The sequence below is a fragment of the Neltuma alba genome, unplaced genomic scaffold (genome assembly GCF_004799145.2).
Source record: "Neltuma alba isolate B1F8T4 unplaced genomic scaffold, ASM479914v2 tig00012564_pilon, whole genome shotgun sequence".
Taxonomy (NCBI): domain Eukaryota; kingdom Viridiplantae; phylum Streptophyta; class Magnoliopsida; order Fabales; family Fabaceae; genus Neltuma; species Neltuma alba.
This window is the reverse complement of record NW_021637019.1, coordinates 63,065-77,693: the sequence shown is the minus strand read 5'-3', so window position 1 is coordinate 77,693 and position 14,629 is coordinate 63,065. Positions and strand designations below refer to the sequence as shown.

Sequence of the window (14,629 nt, the reverse complement as noted above, 5' to 3'; positions counted from 1 at the left end):
CGCCTTGGTGTCAGATAAAACCAGAAATACCAATAGAGCAGCAGAAATTAAATCGATTACAGAGATCTGTGATATCACACAAGAATGAGTCTCCGAACAGTTCATTACCAGTAGCTTCTTCACGAGGCTCGCATTCCCCGTATGAACAGCAAGAAACAAAGCCGTAACGTCGGTCTTGAACTCTTCGAACTCGATGCGAACTTCGCTAGCCGATTCCTCGTGCAGAAGCAGCTCGGCCTTTCTGATCTTCAAGCTCACTGCGCCGACGAAGTTGACGTCCACGAATGGATCGGCAATGCACTCTAAAGCCAAGCTCTGATCCCCGGAGTGACAAGCTTCGAGGAGGCGCTGCGACACCTCCGCCTCGTAGTCAACCGGAAACACCTGCTTGCCGGAAAATACCGTCATTGTCCGGCGAACAGTTAGTGAGCTCGAAGCTTCAGCAGAGTCGCGCCTTCACTACTACCACCTGAGGCGAGGGTTCGCGCGTGCTTTGTACGACTCTCACTTCAGTAAAACGGAATGCTTTGTCGCTCTAGAGAATGGAAGCTCGCCGCTCTAGGGAACAAGTAAAGCACTTAAATAAAAAGGTGAAACAAGCAAGCGCCACGGGGGAAAGAAGCTCGGGAAGGGTCGCTGGTGCAAATACATTGGGATGGTTTAACTTTAATTCTCACAGTTAATTATATAAATATCTGGTGGTTAGACTTAGATCTAAGTGAGCCTTTTTTTAATTTAAAGTCAAATAATTAGCATAAACAACATGCTTCAATGTGACATTTGCATAATTTAACATGTGTGAGAGGGGGGGTATGCTATATAAATTTAGGTGTCATTTCGATATTTGCGTACGTGATGTGTTACACTTGCATACGACAAATACAGTGTACTGGATATGAGGTGAGTTTGGAACATTAAACTTCGAGGGAGTTAATTTAATTGATGGAATTTAAAAAATAAACAAAGGATTTAGAAGAAGCAAAAGTGGCATATTTTTGTTGAGGCATTTTCCAGAATGGCATGTGGGCTGCCACACAAGGTCGCCTCATGGCCCGACAAAAAACCTTAAATACACAGGTCGAGACCCACGATGCTGACGTGGCTGCCAACAGTTTGGCTTCTTCCTCAGAAATCTCAATCCCCAACGTAAGAGGAAAAGGCTTGGGACCATCAACCACGCTTCCTTTAATCCTTTCTCTCGTATTTTGATGAGCAGCAATGCGGTCGCAGTAGATCTGTTTTTTTTTTTTCTCCCCCAGTTCGCTTTAACGGGGGTTTAATTTTAAAACCAAAATAACGAAGTCAGGGTTCTGAACATTTTAATTGAATTAAAAACTGGATTCAGATATCAATACTTAAAAGCATGCATATTTTATTTGGGACGAGACAAACAGATTCTTCAATGGGGCCATAAAAATTTCAACCATTCTAGAAATTGACGCCGATTATACGAAGTTGACAGTTAAAATAACATAAAAATGAGATACAGTACCAGAGATCAAAGAAGAAGATCTCCCAGCTACAGCAGCAGCAGCAAAACCAAGCAGTGGCGTGGCGTGTTTAATTTGGAGGTTGCACTGCCATGCATGCGTTTCTTTGAAGCCAGCCCTGAACTAGTAGTTAAAACAATGTTAGATTTTGTTATAAATATAAGATATTAATTTATCTTACTTGTCGTGTTATTATTTTTCTCAAATTAATTTACCTAATTTGCAAACTGATACATAATACTCTATTCGGTTTTTATTATAAATTTTAAATAACTAATTCATGAATAACAAATAATTAGTTATAATTAAATAAAAACAATAAATAGGTTAAAAATAAAGTTTTGTTTTCAAATATACTCTTATAATATATAAGAAAAAGAATGAAAGAGAATGTGTGAGAAAATGTGATATAAGAAAAATAAGTAAATGTAACATTAGAAAAAATGCATTAAATGTCAAGGAAACACAAGGTGAAGTTTGTAAAATGGATCCCATCTCTTCTCAAATTTAAAGCTTATATATAGAACCGAAAGAATATAATATTATGAATGATATTTTAGAAAAACTCATATGGCATATTTTAACCAATCTAAATCAATTAAATATCTCTTATATTGAACATGGAGGGAGTGTGTGCGTGTGTATATATATACACACACACTTTGAAAGTAATTAGGTGAGTGGGTGCGACCAAGTGGGTTTAAAATGTAACCAGTTTGTTTATAAGTGGAGATGCCAGTAATAAGATTATGCACTCAGCTTGCCAAACGTTAAAGTCAACCTGGTTGGGGAACGTATATGGGACCCTATCAACCATTACCTCTTCCTGTCTTCCACGACAGAGACACCATTGATGCCCCGCCCTCCCTCGCTTCCCTCCCTTTCCTTCCTTTCACAACAATCTCTCTTCATTCTCTCTTTATGCTTTGAATTTCTTAAACTACCAACTAACCCCATAATATTCCACCACCCTCCCGCTTTTTCGTGTTCTCACTTTTCCCCGATTAAATTTGAATTCAGTTTAACCAACCGTGATTGAGTTGAATATATAGAATGGGTTCAACTCTCTTCGAATCTCATGAATAAAGATCATGCATATTCAATAAATTCATATCTGAGTTTGATAATATTTGGATTTGACTGTGGATGGTGGCATGGTATATGTAAAATACTACTACCTTCGGTCCTAATTATAAGAGCTAATTGACTAATTTGAAGAGACTAAAAAAAGAAGTTAAGTCAGTTATTTGTTATAAATAAGTGTTGTCTTTTCTAAAATTTTCTAAAATACATAAATATTAGATACAAAGTAGATTGTGATTTTATATTTATGACTAAAATAAAAGTCAAACAATATCTTATATTAAGAATCAGAAGTAGTATTTGAAATCACTACCCAAACGAGGTTCGCGCTCATCTCTCATGTTCTCTCTGATTCATGCATATTAATGGGGGAAAAACAATTTTTTTAAATCTCACAAAAAAATTAACCTACATTCTTTAATATTGTTATTGCTCACAACTAATGCCTGTGAGTATCTTCCTTGCATATTAATGAAAATATATATTTCCTAAAGTTACAAAATTTTCTGCATTTAAGTCCGACAAAAGCTTACAAAAAAATGTCCGGTATAATAGAACAGAGGAATCTATATCAAACATGGACCCGTACTCCCAAACTTTGTTATTGTGATCATGTTTAATTTAAGGCGTAAGCATGATTACAAGATGATGGATTACTAGGCGACCCAATTTTCAAAACCACGCATCATTATATTGTGCCACCACTTTCCAAGGTCACCCTGACGTTTGTTTAGTTATCTTTCACATTTACTCACGCGTCTGCTTATGATCCACTAATATGTTTGTTTGTGATAATTTAATTTAAAGTGAGATCGAAGCTAATCATTCGTCCTTAATGAGTACGAGAGTGGTATGCAAAATTTATTATCTATCTGGCAAGACTTGTCCAGAGAAGAATTTAAACGGTGCTTAACTACCTCGTTTGTCAGAAAGTTAAGCAACCATCATGGTGTCTCGTTTTTGCCTTTGTCTAGCTAATTTAATTTCAGGCTGGAGGATAGTAAATCTTCTGGGATATCCAATATGATTATATTGTTTTCCCACCAACTAAATGATTCCTCGTATCGTGCCACGCCACTTTCTTTGTCAAAATTATGAACAAAGAGCAAGCAATGCGCATGAACACGAGGGCTTTTGGAGGATGGCGTGGACATAGCTGCTCTTCAAGCTTGACTTGAATTCACGCCTTTGTTTGGTTGTTTCAGGATTAACAATGCACACAGACACTGAATTACTAACGTGTGTGAAATAATATTGACCGTTTAGATGATAGTAGTCATTAAAAGAAGGGCAACACTGATGAGTAGTAACGTAGGCTATGCGTGACGCGCACCCACCATATTTTATTTAATTTTTAATTATTTTTTTTATTTTAACCAAAAAAAAAGATGAAATCATTATTTTTAAAAATATTTGACTGAAAGCACTACATAAATGATGTGGATTTTTTTTTAAAATTTTTTTGGATGAAATATGACATGTAACAATATAATTATAATAACTAATAAAATATATGTGTGTGTGTATGTATACGGGGTTGGGGGCTTAAAAGGGCCATCGCTACAAAGAGGGCTGAATTTAATTTTAAATAATCAGAACCTGTTAATTTATACTGCGCAATCTATATTATCAACTCTAACAACATTTGATTCCAGATTTTTTTTTTGGAAACAACATAGAGGAATGCGTACAAAAGTTTTGAGATGGTTGGATAAAAATAAAAATACAATTTTAAAAATAATTTTATAGAATTTGAGATAAGCATGTGATAAAAATTTTGTCCTGATTTATGTAAAATCATATTTTAAAAGTATTTGTGGGACTTCTCAAACACTCCATAGGGTGCTGGACGATGGCAAGAGATATTTCTGTAAATACAACACTAAACGTTCGTGGAAGTTATTACTCATATTTGACGACAAACGAATGTTTAAACATTTTTTACTGGAAAAAGAAAGAAAAAATGACAAAAACAACTGAAAATTTGTAAATGTTAATAAAAATTTATGGTCATTTACAAATTTAGTGTTATCAGCACTAAATAAAATATTGTTACCAAACCTAATTTGAGATTTATCAATTTTCAGTTTCTTTTTGGTCATTGTCCCAAAAAGAAAAGGTTGTGAGAGAAAAATTAGCATTTATTAATGAAATCGCGGACCCCAAAATATGGGAAAATCCAAAAAAAAGTCATTGGAATATGGGAAATGCCAGATTGGGTCCTTAAATTTCAGAAATGACAGATTGGGTCAATGACCCAATCTGTCATTTGTGAAATTTAGGCGAATTGACAATTTTGCCCTCATTTATTCATTCACTACAATGATTCAAGGAATCACTATAAGAGTTTAGGTGTTACATAGATTCGTGTAGTGAATAACTACTCACTTTTTCATAGTCAGGTGTCTTGTTATTAACTACAACTAATTCTGTAACCACTAGAATAATGCAAGCATTACCTAGATTTGTGTAAAGAATAACTACTCATTTTTTCATAGTTAGGTATCTTATTATTGTCAGGTACTTTATTATTAACTACAACGAATCTTGTAATCACTAGAACAGTGTAAGCGTTACCTAGATTTGTTTAGAAAATAACTACTCACTTTTGCTCAGGGGCAAAAATGTCAATTCGCCTGAATTTCACAAATGACAGATTGGGTCAATGATCCATTCTGTCATTTTCAAAATTTAAGGACCCAATCTGGAATTTGGTATATTCCAGGAGCTTTTTCTGGGATTTTCTCCCAAAATATCCTTGTCACGAGAAAGAAAACTTCTCTTTCGTTAAATTACGATTTTCAATGGTTGGCTCTGTCCCCGGCGAAAAACAAAGGTTAGCTATGTCTGAAAAATTAAACTTTATTACGTGGATGAAATTATCTTGCAAGATTGGCCATTTAATTTTTTTGTTTCAACAAAGCTTCTTGCTTCCTCTATATACGCATGCTTACAAAACACTACCCAAAATTTTCTGTAAAAGAAAAAATGCTACCTTCTGTTTTTAATACAAATAAAAATTCAATTTGATTATAAATATAAAACTTTAGTTCATAATATTTATTTATTTTACCTGCAAATAATTTTTATGATAATTATATATGTTAAGAATTTTTTTTTATTAATGAGTAGTTATATGACAGCATCTAATGTGACCTCTAGCGATGATTAAAAAACATTAAACAACATCCTTACATTCATATATTAATTTTGAAGAACTAGCGGATTTACATATGCGTTTTGGTTTTTCTTTCTCGTCAAACTAGCATTTCGGCTTTAAATGCATCTTAAGAGTTATTTCGTCTAGTACTTAATATAAAACTCAATCAAGTAATTCAAAAAATTTAAAAAAATTATTAAACTATTTAATTATAGCATATGTTATATGATATCTTTAAAAGATTTATGTAAATCATTATATTATATATTAATTTATAAATGAGACAAATTAGTTTGAAGAAAAAAAGATAAATACAAATAGTTTAAAATAATTTAGTAAATTTCTTAATTTTTTTAGATTAATTAACTGAGTCTTTGACAAAAAAATATTAATTAATTGAGTCTTATATTAATATAAATGGAGATAGTACAAGGTTTTAATTTACAATTTTTCTTTTAATTCCTTACCTCCAACATCTGTTTCTTCCCTTGTCATAAAAGTGGATGTCTTTTTTACCCTTTAATTAAAAAGCAGGCTGCGATTGTATAGGATTAATACAATCTTTTGTTTAATACATTCACATTAATTTTAATTTTAGTTTTTTAAATTTTAAATTATGAGTTTTGATCCTAAATCAAAGTAAACTCTGACGTCAAAAATATTGCATATACAAAGTTGCGATGACCTGCGTTGCGATCCACACGAGTTATTAATTATTTACCCTTATACATAATATGACATCAAATTCATGATAAACTTATTATTCACCTGTCAAGGTGTGACTTGGATCATATTTCATGTAAAACACGAATTCTTCTTTTTCCTAACATAAAAACGCAAATACACCCACAGTCTGTCAAGTTAATGCATAAAAGAGGGAATGATTTGTCCAAAATTTTTTTTAATGTCCAATGGATACTACTGGTTTTATAGAAAGGTAAAAATACGGAATTAAAAGGGTGTTTGGAACGCCTCATAATCACTTTTCAGAAGCATTTTTTTATAAATCAAGACAGATTCATTTACATATTTATTTCGTATATCGTAAAAATACTTTTGAAATCATAGTTTTATTTTTATCCAAACACTTCCTAAATATGATTTTGTCTGAAGTTATTTCTCGCATCCACTGAATGAAAAATTGAGCGCGACCATGGGCAAATCAAATGCATCGGCTTCATATGAGAATGTAGATATACATCGATATCAGTGACTATATTTTTACAGTCATTCGTGCATTTGACCTTCAATAACTATATAGGAGTTTAAATCTCGTAATTATTATTTTTATTACATGTTTTATTTCTCTCTAAACATGAATCTAGTCATAATTTACGTTCGCTTAATTAACAGCGAAATGAGAATCTAGACTGCAAACGAGAAGTTGGATAAAAATGGTGGGCGACTGAAAGCGACATGGTTTTGGGCGCCTCGTCAAGTGTTTCCCGCATCCCCCACCACCAAACCCCGCCTAAATTGACTCCATATCAGCCTTCCTGTGTCAGCAGCTCAGACCCGCGACGAAGAAACACAGAAATGGCCTCCACTGCAAAAGATGACAAGTCAAGTAAGTTATTTTCTATTTTAAACATTCATGCTCAGTCAATTTATCCCGAAGTCATGTTTACTATCAAATGTATTCAGGTTCACATTCTGTTTAGTTTCTTAGTCAACTAAGGATAATTCAGACAATGTTCGACAGTTCAAGATTTGTGACTTTGAAATTGATGCTTGGCAAGATGTTTTCCAAAATTTACCTTGCATCGGTTTAGATTTCAAATTTATGGCTCGGAATTTAGCTCAGGCAGTTGGCTCTAGACCCATATTGTGGCACTGTTTGAATTTTGAGGTTCTTTTTACAATTAAAGAAATCCTATAGTCTATGGAAGTAGGAAAAAATTACTTCATGATCGATACAGATGGTCATATCTTGTGGTCATGTGGCTTTGCAGGATCTGTGAAAAGAGTCGCTGTTGTTGGAGCTGGGGTAAGGTAATTTGGCTTAAATCTTTTTCTAGTTCAAAGCTCACTTCATAAATTGTCTAGTTGTCTTGATTAAAGAAGGAATGATAATGAGGCTTCTTATTCTCAAACCGGAAAGGAGTTGGCCCCTACTTAGCCCCATTGGACTTCAGGAGAAGAAGGAAATGATCAGACACAGGCCAAGCAAGTGTCCCTTGGATCAAATCAGGCAGAATTGACTAAGAACCTATATGTACATGAGGATATGACCTTCCTTGATTAACAGATTCCTAGCGGTGATGGATTAAAAGTATGAGAAGGGAAACTATAGCATCACCTTTGTAGCATAATGGCATATTATATCGAATCATATGAACCAATTTCTAGAGCTTCGGAGCTGTTTCACCTTTCCAATTTGGATAAATTAATATGATCAACTGTATCATACCATTTTTCCTCAGGCATTTATTTATCTGATATTTTGAACATTTATGGACATAACTATGGCTAATTTTGTTCTGTGATGCCAAGTGGGCTTGCAGCGGCTTACAAATTAAAATCACATGGGCTGGATGTCACTGTATTTGAAGCTCAAGAAAGAGCTGGAGGGAAGTTAAGAAGCGTTTCACAGGATGGCCTAATTTGGGATGAGGGAGCAAATACAATGGTAAATTTACCTGTTGCAATTGGATTTACGTCTTTTAAAATGCTGAGTGTACTTTAGATATGAATTTGTAAATGGACAGCAATTTATGAAAATGACTAATGGTCTGGTTTGTTACTTATGTATGGATCATTGCCTAAGGACATATACTCCGTGAAATATTAAACCATTGTTAATTTCATTATCAGTTATCGATGTGCACCATAGTCTGAAGTTCTTCTACTCTTGAGGAGACTGTTCCATAAAAATTTGAATTTGTTCCACACTTGCTTCTAATGGACATTCTTGCTATAAATTGTTAACAGTCAATGCTGCATGATGTTTGCTCTTAAGTTTCGTTCATTGGTGCAGACTGAGAGTGAAATGGAGGCTAAAGCTTTGATCAATGATCTTGCGCTTGAAGAAAAGCAGCAATTTGTAAGGATCTATTAATTAACTAGATTGCTATTTATCCAAGACCATGCTATCAGATACCAGAAAGCTTTCTGTTTTCATTTAATATCTCTTAAGGCAATTATGGACGGGATCTCATGATGAATGATATTTTTTAACAGTTAATTGTTGATAGAGCATCATGATATTATGCAATTCATGTAGCTGATTTCACTTAGTGGGATAGGGTTTATTTTTGTTGTTCTTGTATTTAATGTCCAATACTTCAAAATATTTAGCTTGAGAGTCCTGGGCGCCTTTAATTGTAATGTTTACCAAAATTTTGTTGTGGAAGCTGAAAGTTTGAGAATAGTAATGGTTGATCTATTGGGAGGCTGTACTTTAATTTTGGTTTTACTGTGATATCCTGGACTGATTAGGATTCTGTTTACTGTCACAGCCAATTTCACAGCATAAGCGCTATATTGTGCGAAATGGCAGACCCCTTTTGGTATGTTTTGGTTATATAGGTTTTGTAACAGTTGTTGTTTCCCTGCTTTTGAATGTTTGGTCTTCTTAGATTTCTATTCCTTACAATTATAGCAATTTTTGTTCAGCAGTAATTATTGCCTGTGTTACATCAGGTACCAACAAATCCTGTTGCACTGCTTACAAGCAAACTCCTTTCTTCACAATCAAAGGTTTGTTTCAGGGGAAAAAAATGTTTTTCTGTCACTTCAGATCTTGTTGCCTTTGTTACATCCTTTTTTCTTTTCTTTTCTTTTGTTTTTTTAGTGATGTTTGTTACCTGTTCAAAACATATCACAGAGAAGTCTTCATTTATCTAGATTACCGGTAAAAGTTTTCCCACTTTCTTTCTTTGCAGTTCCAGGTCATTTTTGAACCATTCATGTGGAAAAAGAATGATCCAGCTAATGTGCATGGTGAACATGCAGAAGAAAGGTATGGTAAACCTCCTTTAATGGAATCATATATCTAAAGAATTTTGCGGCTTTTTTTTTTAAAAAAAAAAAAAAAAAAAAATGTATGACAAGAACAGCATCCTTAGCATGTTGATGTTTTCTTTCTGGCAGTGTTGGCAGTTTCTTTCAGCGTCATTTTGGTAAAGAGGTACATGTCATATTGTAATACCGACTCATTTGAAATCTCTGTTCATGATCAACGTTGTTGATACAGCACAGAACATCCTTCTTGCAGCAGAGTCTAAAAAGGAATCCTTGGAATAGAAATTTTATTTATATATAATAAACATCATTATTAATTTGAAGGTTGTGGACTATCTTATTGATCCTTTTGTTGCGGGTACAAGTGCTGGAGATCCCGAATCTCTTTCTGTGAGTAGTACTCTCTGTTTTCAAATACTTCTATAGTATTTTGTGCATTCAATTTGCTTGTTAAGATCAATATTGGTTAAGTGGATAATTGTTCCAATATTTCCATCATGATCTGAACTATTACTTTACCCAGAAAAAATATACTGAAAAGGGAATTACTTTTAGTGCTGGCTGATTTAAGATAAACTCTGCTTTAAGAACGTAACATATTGTGATCAAAGTCCACCAAAGCTTTTCTGTTAAACTTGCTGCATTTATCTTGTGGGACACGATAAAATCTGAAAATTCATGACATCTTGCGTTGTGCTTGCTGAAGTCCAAGAAAGAATCAATTGGGTTCTGTAGCACTAGCTTTGACAAATTATGATTATCACAATCACTTCAATTTTTTTAAAAAGTTGGCTGTCATCTGAACAGTACTTGAACCCAAACTGGTTTCCAAGATTATGTGTTCAAACCTATATGTATTTTGTTCTTCTATCTCTTGCACTTTGTTGTTGCTGAGCCGTTTAGTGCCTACTCTGAGCTCCCAGTCACAAGAATCTCTTAAATTGGCTGTGCTTTAACGCTAATTGTATCAGTTTTGGAATTTGGCATATACTTCAGTTGTGATTTGAAACTGTTAGTGCTAATTAGTTCTTCGAAGTTCTAATTGCCTGGATCTTGTCTTTGATTATTTTCTTTCTTGTACTTCAATCAGATGCACTATTCTTTTCCAGAGCTATGGAACTTAGAGAAAAGGTAATGCTTTGCAACTAGTGCTGGTAAATAAATTTAGATGGTAATACTTGAAATTTTTCTTAAAACAATTTTTCTCTAATTGAACTTTGTATTATAATCGGCAAGATTATTTGTTAAGTTTCACAAAATTGCATCATCGTATGTCTGTGCGTATACCAAAGCCTTACAGTTATAAGTGGTTGAAATTTGAGCATTGGAGCTGCGTGAAACTTTTGGGAATGAAATAAATTTGGTCTTGATAGGAATTCCTGTGTCCTAGGTTTGGCTCTCTTATAGCTGGGGCTTTGCAATCGAAGTTGTTTGTCAAAAAGGAAAAAACTGGAGGAACTAAGGGTGCATTGGGAAACAAGAAACCTAAGCGGGGTTCGTTTTCTTTCTATGGTGGCATGCAGGTATTGAATCTTTGTGCAAGTTTGCTCTTAACATACCTGGATTTTAGTCCTGATGTGGGTACATTGGCTGTATGAACTTGTTATTTATATCCCTAATGCATCACCTTGCATATGAATTCTGTGATGTATCCAGTGCAGACTCTGACTAATACACTGTCGAAAGAGCTTGGCAAAGATAACCTGAAATTGAATACAGAGGTTTTGTCATTATCTTACTGTCATGGCGGAAGTTCCTCATCAGACAAGTGGTCAATCACTTGTTCTTCTAATCAGGACACACACGTTGTAGATGCTGTAATCATGACGGTTAGTATGTTTTCCGTATTTATCCCTTTCCCCATCCTTTATAAAATAGATATTGCACATTATGCGTAAATGTCTATTAACATGATTAAAAGGTTGTGAGTACAACATTAAAGGTAAACTAGGAGATGACATGGATGGGTAATGATGTCTTTTTCTTTTCTTTTCTTTTCTTTTTTGGGGGGGTTACATCCAGTAAAAACGAACACACAACAGGGGACAGGAAATGATGTGAATGTGTGATGATGCTGCAACTGTTAAGAAAAGTCTAAACTAGGACAAAACTAACCCCCCCCCCAAAAAAACCCACAGAGAGAGAGAGAGAGAGAAGAGAAAAAAACTGCAGCTTATTCTGGGATAATCAATTAAACATTTTAGTTTAACACGCCTCAAGTTGTTGCATACTACTCATTGACCGTTGAACCTGGAATACCTTACGTGTCTGTGTCATTGGTTAAATTGTTTGTGCCGTTTGATTTTACTGAGAGTGGGGATCTTTTAGAGTATAGAGTATTGGAAATGATATTTCTCATTGCTTGAAATAAAGTATAATTTGTATTATGGTATTCTTGTGAACTTTACCAAAACCATGGTGTATATCTATGGGAATCTCATTTAATGGGATCTGAAGTCTAATATTGATTTAAAAACTCGCAGCAATTTGTGACTATAATCTCCTGTGACTTGTAAGCGGCGGTATTTGGTCATCAGTTCTTGTGGCTCTGTTTTCCTTTTCTAGAAATGGGATAAGGACCTTGTTTCACGGCTACTTAAGTTTATAAGTTTATTCTAACCTTTCATTTTTCTTATGGGTTCATGCTCACCGCAAACTGTTTCTTGAAAATCAATTTCTGACATTGGTTTGTATTGCCATAGGCTCCTCTATCTAATTTCAAAGATATGAAGATTACAAACAGGGGAAACCCCTTTTCACTTGATTTTCTTCCTGAGGTATACTTCATTTCAACTCAACACTTTTTTTTTTAATGTACTTCACTCATTAATTTTGACATACGCTTGGTGATTTCTTCTCTTCCGCTGGCATAATTTCTCCTTTAAAGAGTTTTCAAAGAAAGCTTACGGCTTTGCTGCTTTGTAAGCAGTTTGTGAATGTGGAAGCTTCTTTTGAGCATGATTTGGAGTTTGGCAGCCCTCACCCTAAGAGAATGTGTCCATCAAAATTGGCTGATTATATTGTGCCTTTTGTTAGTCATGGTTTTTCCAATGGTGTTTCATATTGCAGGTCACCTATATGCCGCTATCTGTCATAATTACCACCTTTAAGAAGGAGAACGTTAAGAGACCCCTGGAGGGCTTTGGAGTTCTTGTTCCTTCTAATGAGCAACAACATGGTTTAAAAACCCTTGGTAACGCATCTGAAGTCTATTTTCCAATAAAGTAGAAATAACTTCAAATTATTTTCTGATGTAGCTGCTCAATGCATCATGCTCTTCAGGCACACTCTTTTCCTCCATGATGTTTCCTGATCGTGCACCCAGTAATTTATATCTTTATACAACCTTCATTGGGGGAAGTCGAAACAGGGAACTGGCACATGCTTCAACGTAATTTTACTGCAGTTTTACTTGTGCATATTTGGATAAACATGCCTAAGTGACACAACGTTTTCTTCTACTATGAAAATATACACAAACCTACTTTGAAGTCAGAACATCACCAAAATACCCTCAGCAATCAGATTTTCTTTTACAGAAAAATGAAATTTATGACAAATTATTTTTAGAATTTTCATTTATTTTGTGCTGATTTTTTCCCTAAATTCAAGAATTTGATTTGTTAATGTTGATCATTTGCATATCTAAAAGATTGTATATAATATAAGTGAAAAATGCGAGCCGTTTGGTTAAAATTATTGTAATTGCAACTCATCTTTTGTTATACAATGTAGCCAATCTTTTGTTTTCGGGGAAGGAGAATGTAATTTTTTGGAACAGAAAGGAGGATTATGTAATTTGAAATTCTTATAGCAGAACTGAGGGAGTGGCTTCCCTGGATACCTTGTGAAACGAGACATATTCCTCTCATGTTTTCTCTGTCCTTTTCTTTAACCACTGGCTTGTTTGCTTTGCTGCAGTGATGAGCTAAAGCAGGTTGTTACCTCTGACTTGAGAAAGTTGTTGGGAGCAGAGGGGGAACCCACTTTTGTCAAGTACGGCATTAATTTCTTTTTCCCGTAGTTCTTGTTCTTAGCAACGTCTCTGCTACTTCCTCTACGCCTGTCTAACTGTTCTTATGACTCTAATTATGCTAAATGGCAGCCATTTCTATTGGAGCAAAGCATTTCCTTTATATGGGCATAACTATGGGTCAGTTCTAGAAGCAATTGACAAATTGGAAAAGGATCTTCCCGGATTTTTCTATGCAGGTAAACTGCTCAAAACAAAGTCCTGGATAACCATTTATATCTGACCGAGAATGCCTACGTTGGTCAAGAATAAAGCTACTAACGTGAACTTTAAGTGGAGCCACCTGTGCATTCATGCAGATTTCTTTTCTATATTCCTTAGATATGGTAGAGAAATGATGAGAACATGCGCAAAGAAAAGAAGAGATTTCTCCTACTTGCTAGTTGGAGTGCTTTTTTATATAGAATATTTCTGAAGTTGTGAATATTTCGTATGATAGGTAACCACAAAGGTGGGCTCTCAGTTGGCAAAGCAATTACTTCGGGATGCAAAGCAGCTGATCTTGTAATTTCCTACCTAAACTCCGCTTCAGAAGACGGAGTGCCTAGTGATTAGCAAGTGACTAGTATTGTAATCCTAGATTTCACTAGTTTACGCTTGCTATTTTCCATACTGTTAACAATTTCAGAATTGTTCTCCTTGCACCCTGCAACTATTCTCCATTCTGGATTTGGGGTAGGAAGCGAAAGAAATCTTATGCAGAGAGAACCTTCCGCCCAAAAACAAAAGGGCAAAGAAAAAGAAGGAAGAAAATGGGCCCATCGTTATTTAATCTCCTCCCCTCCCAAAGAAAGCAAAAAATAAAAGAGAGAAAGAATCTGATTCTTTGTCTTCTTCGGATGCACTTTTAAAATGCTCTCGTTTCTTATATAAAGTGTTTTAAACATGTATTTTGTTAAA

The 14,629-nt window shown here is 34.7% G+C and overlaps 1 protein-coding gene across 3 annotated transcripts; it reads left to right on the top strand.

Moving 5' to 3' along the window:
• Positions 1–7,093: 7,093 nt before the first annotated feature.
• On the top strand, positions 7,094–14,430 carry LOC114728662 (protoporphyrinogen oxidase, mitochondrial-like). Of its 3 annotated transcripts, none has more exons than XM_028915587.1 (18): positions 7,094–7,300; positions 7,686–7,725; positions 8,227–8,362; positions 8,711–8,776; positions 9,192–9,242; positions 9,376–9,432; positions 9,618–9,694; positions 9,826–9,862; positions 10,021–10,086; positions 10,787–10,827; positions 11,087–11,219; positions 11,358–11,525; positions 12,399–12,473; positions 12,766–12,889; positions 12,979–13,087; positions 13,618–13,692; positions 13,802–13,908; positions 14,169–14,430. In XM_028915587.1, exons 1-18 carry the CDS (start codon positions 7,150–7,152, stop codon positions 14,282–14,284), a joined length of 1,629 nt encoding a protein of 542 aa, XP_028771420.1. In that variant the 5' UTR covers positions 7,094–7,149; the 3' UTR covers positions 14,285–14,430. The 3 variants fall into 3 exon arrangements, with proteins under 3 accessions (XP_028771420.1, XP_028771421.1, XP_028771422.1); XM_028915589.1 differs by having other exon boundaries at positions 7,255–7,300; positions 8,238–8,362; XM_028915588.1 differs by lacking the exon at positions 8,711–8,776.
• Positions 14,431–14,629: the final 199 nt, after the last annotated feature.

Bases quoted from the DNA above. Each gene is read 5' to 3' on its own strand.
- LOC114728662 (XM_028915587.1), top strand. From the start codon at position 7,150: ATGGTTTTGGGCGCCTCGTCAAGTGTTTCCCGCATCCCCCACCACCAA. The intron at 8,777-9,191 runs GTAAGGATCTAT...TTACTGTCACAG, and splicing joins TTGAAGAAAAGCAGCAATTT to CCAATTTCACAGCATAAGCG. The intron at 9,863-10,020 runs GTACATGTCATA...ATTAATTTGAAG, and splicing joins AGCGTCATTTTGGTAAAGAG to GTTGTGGACTATCTTATTGA.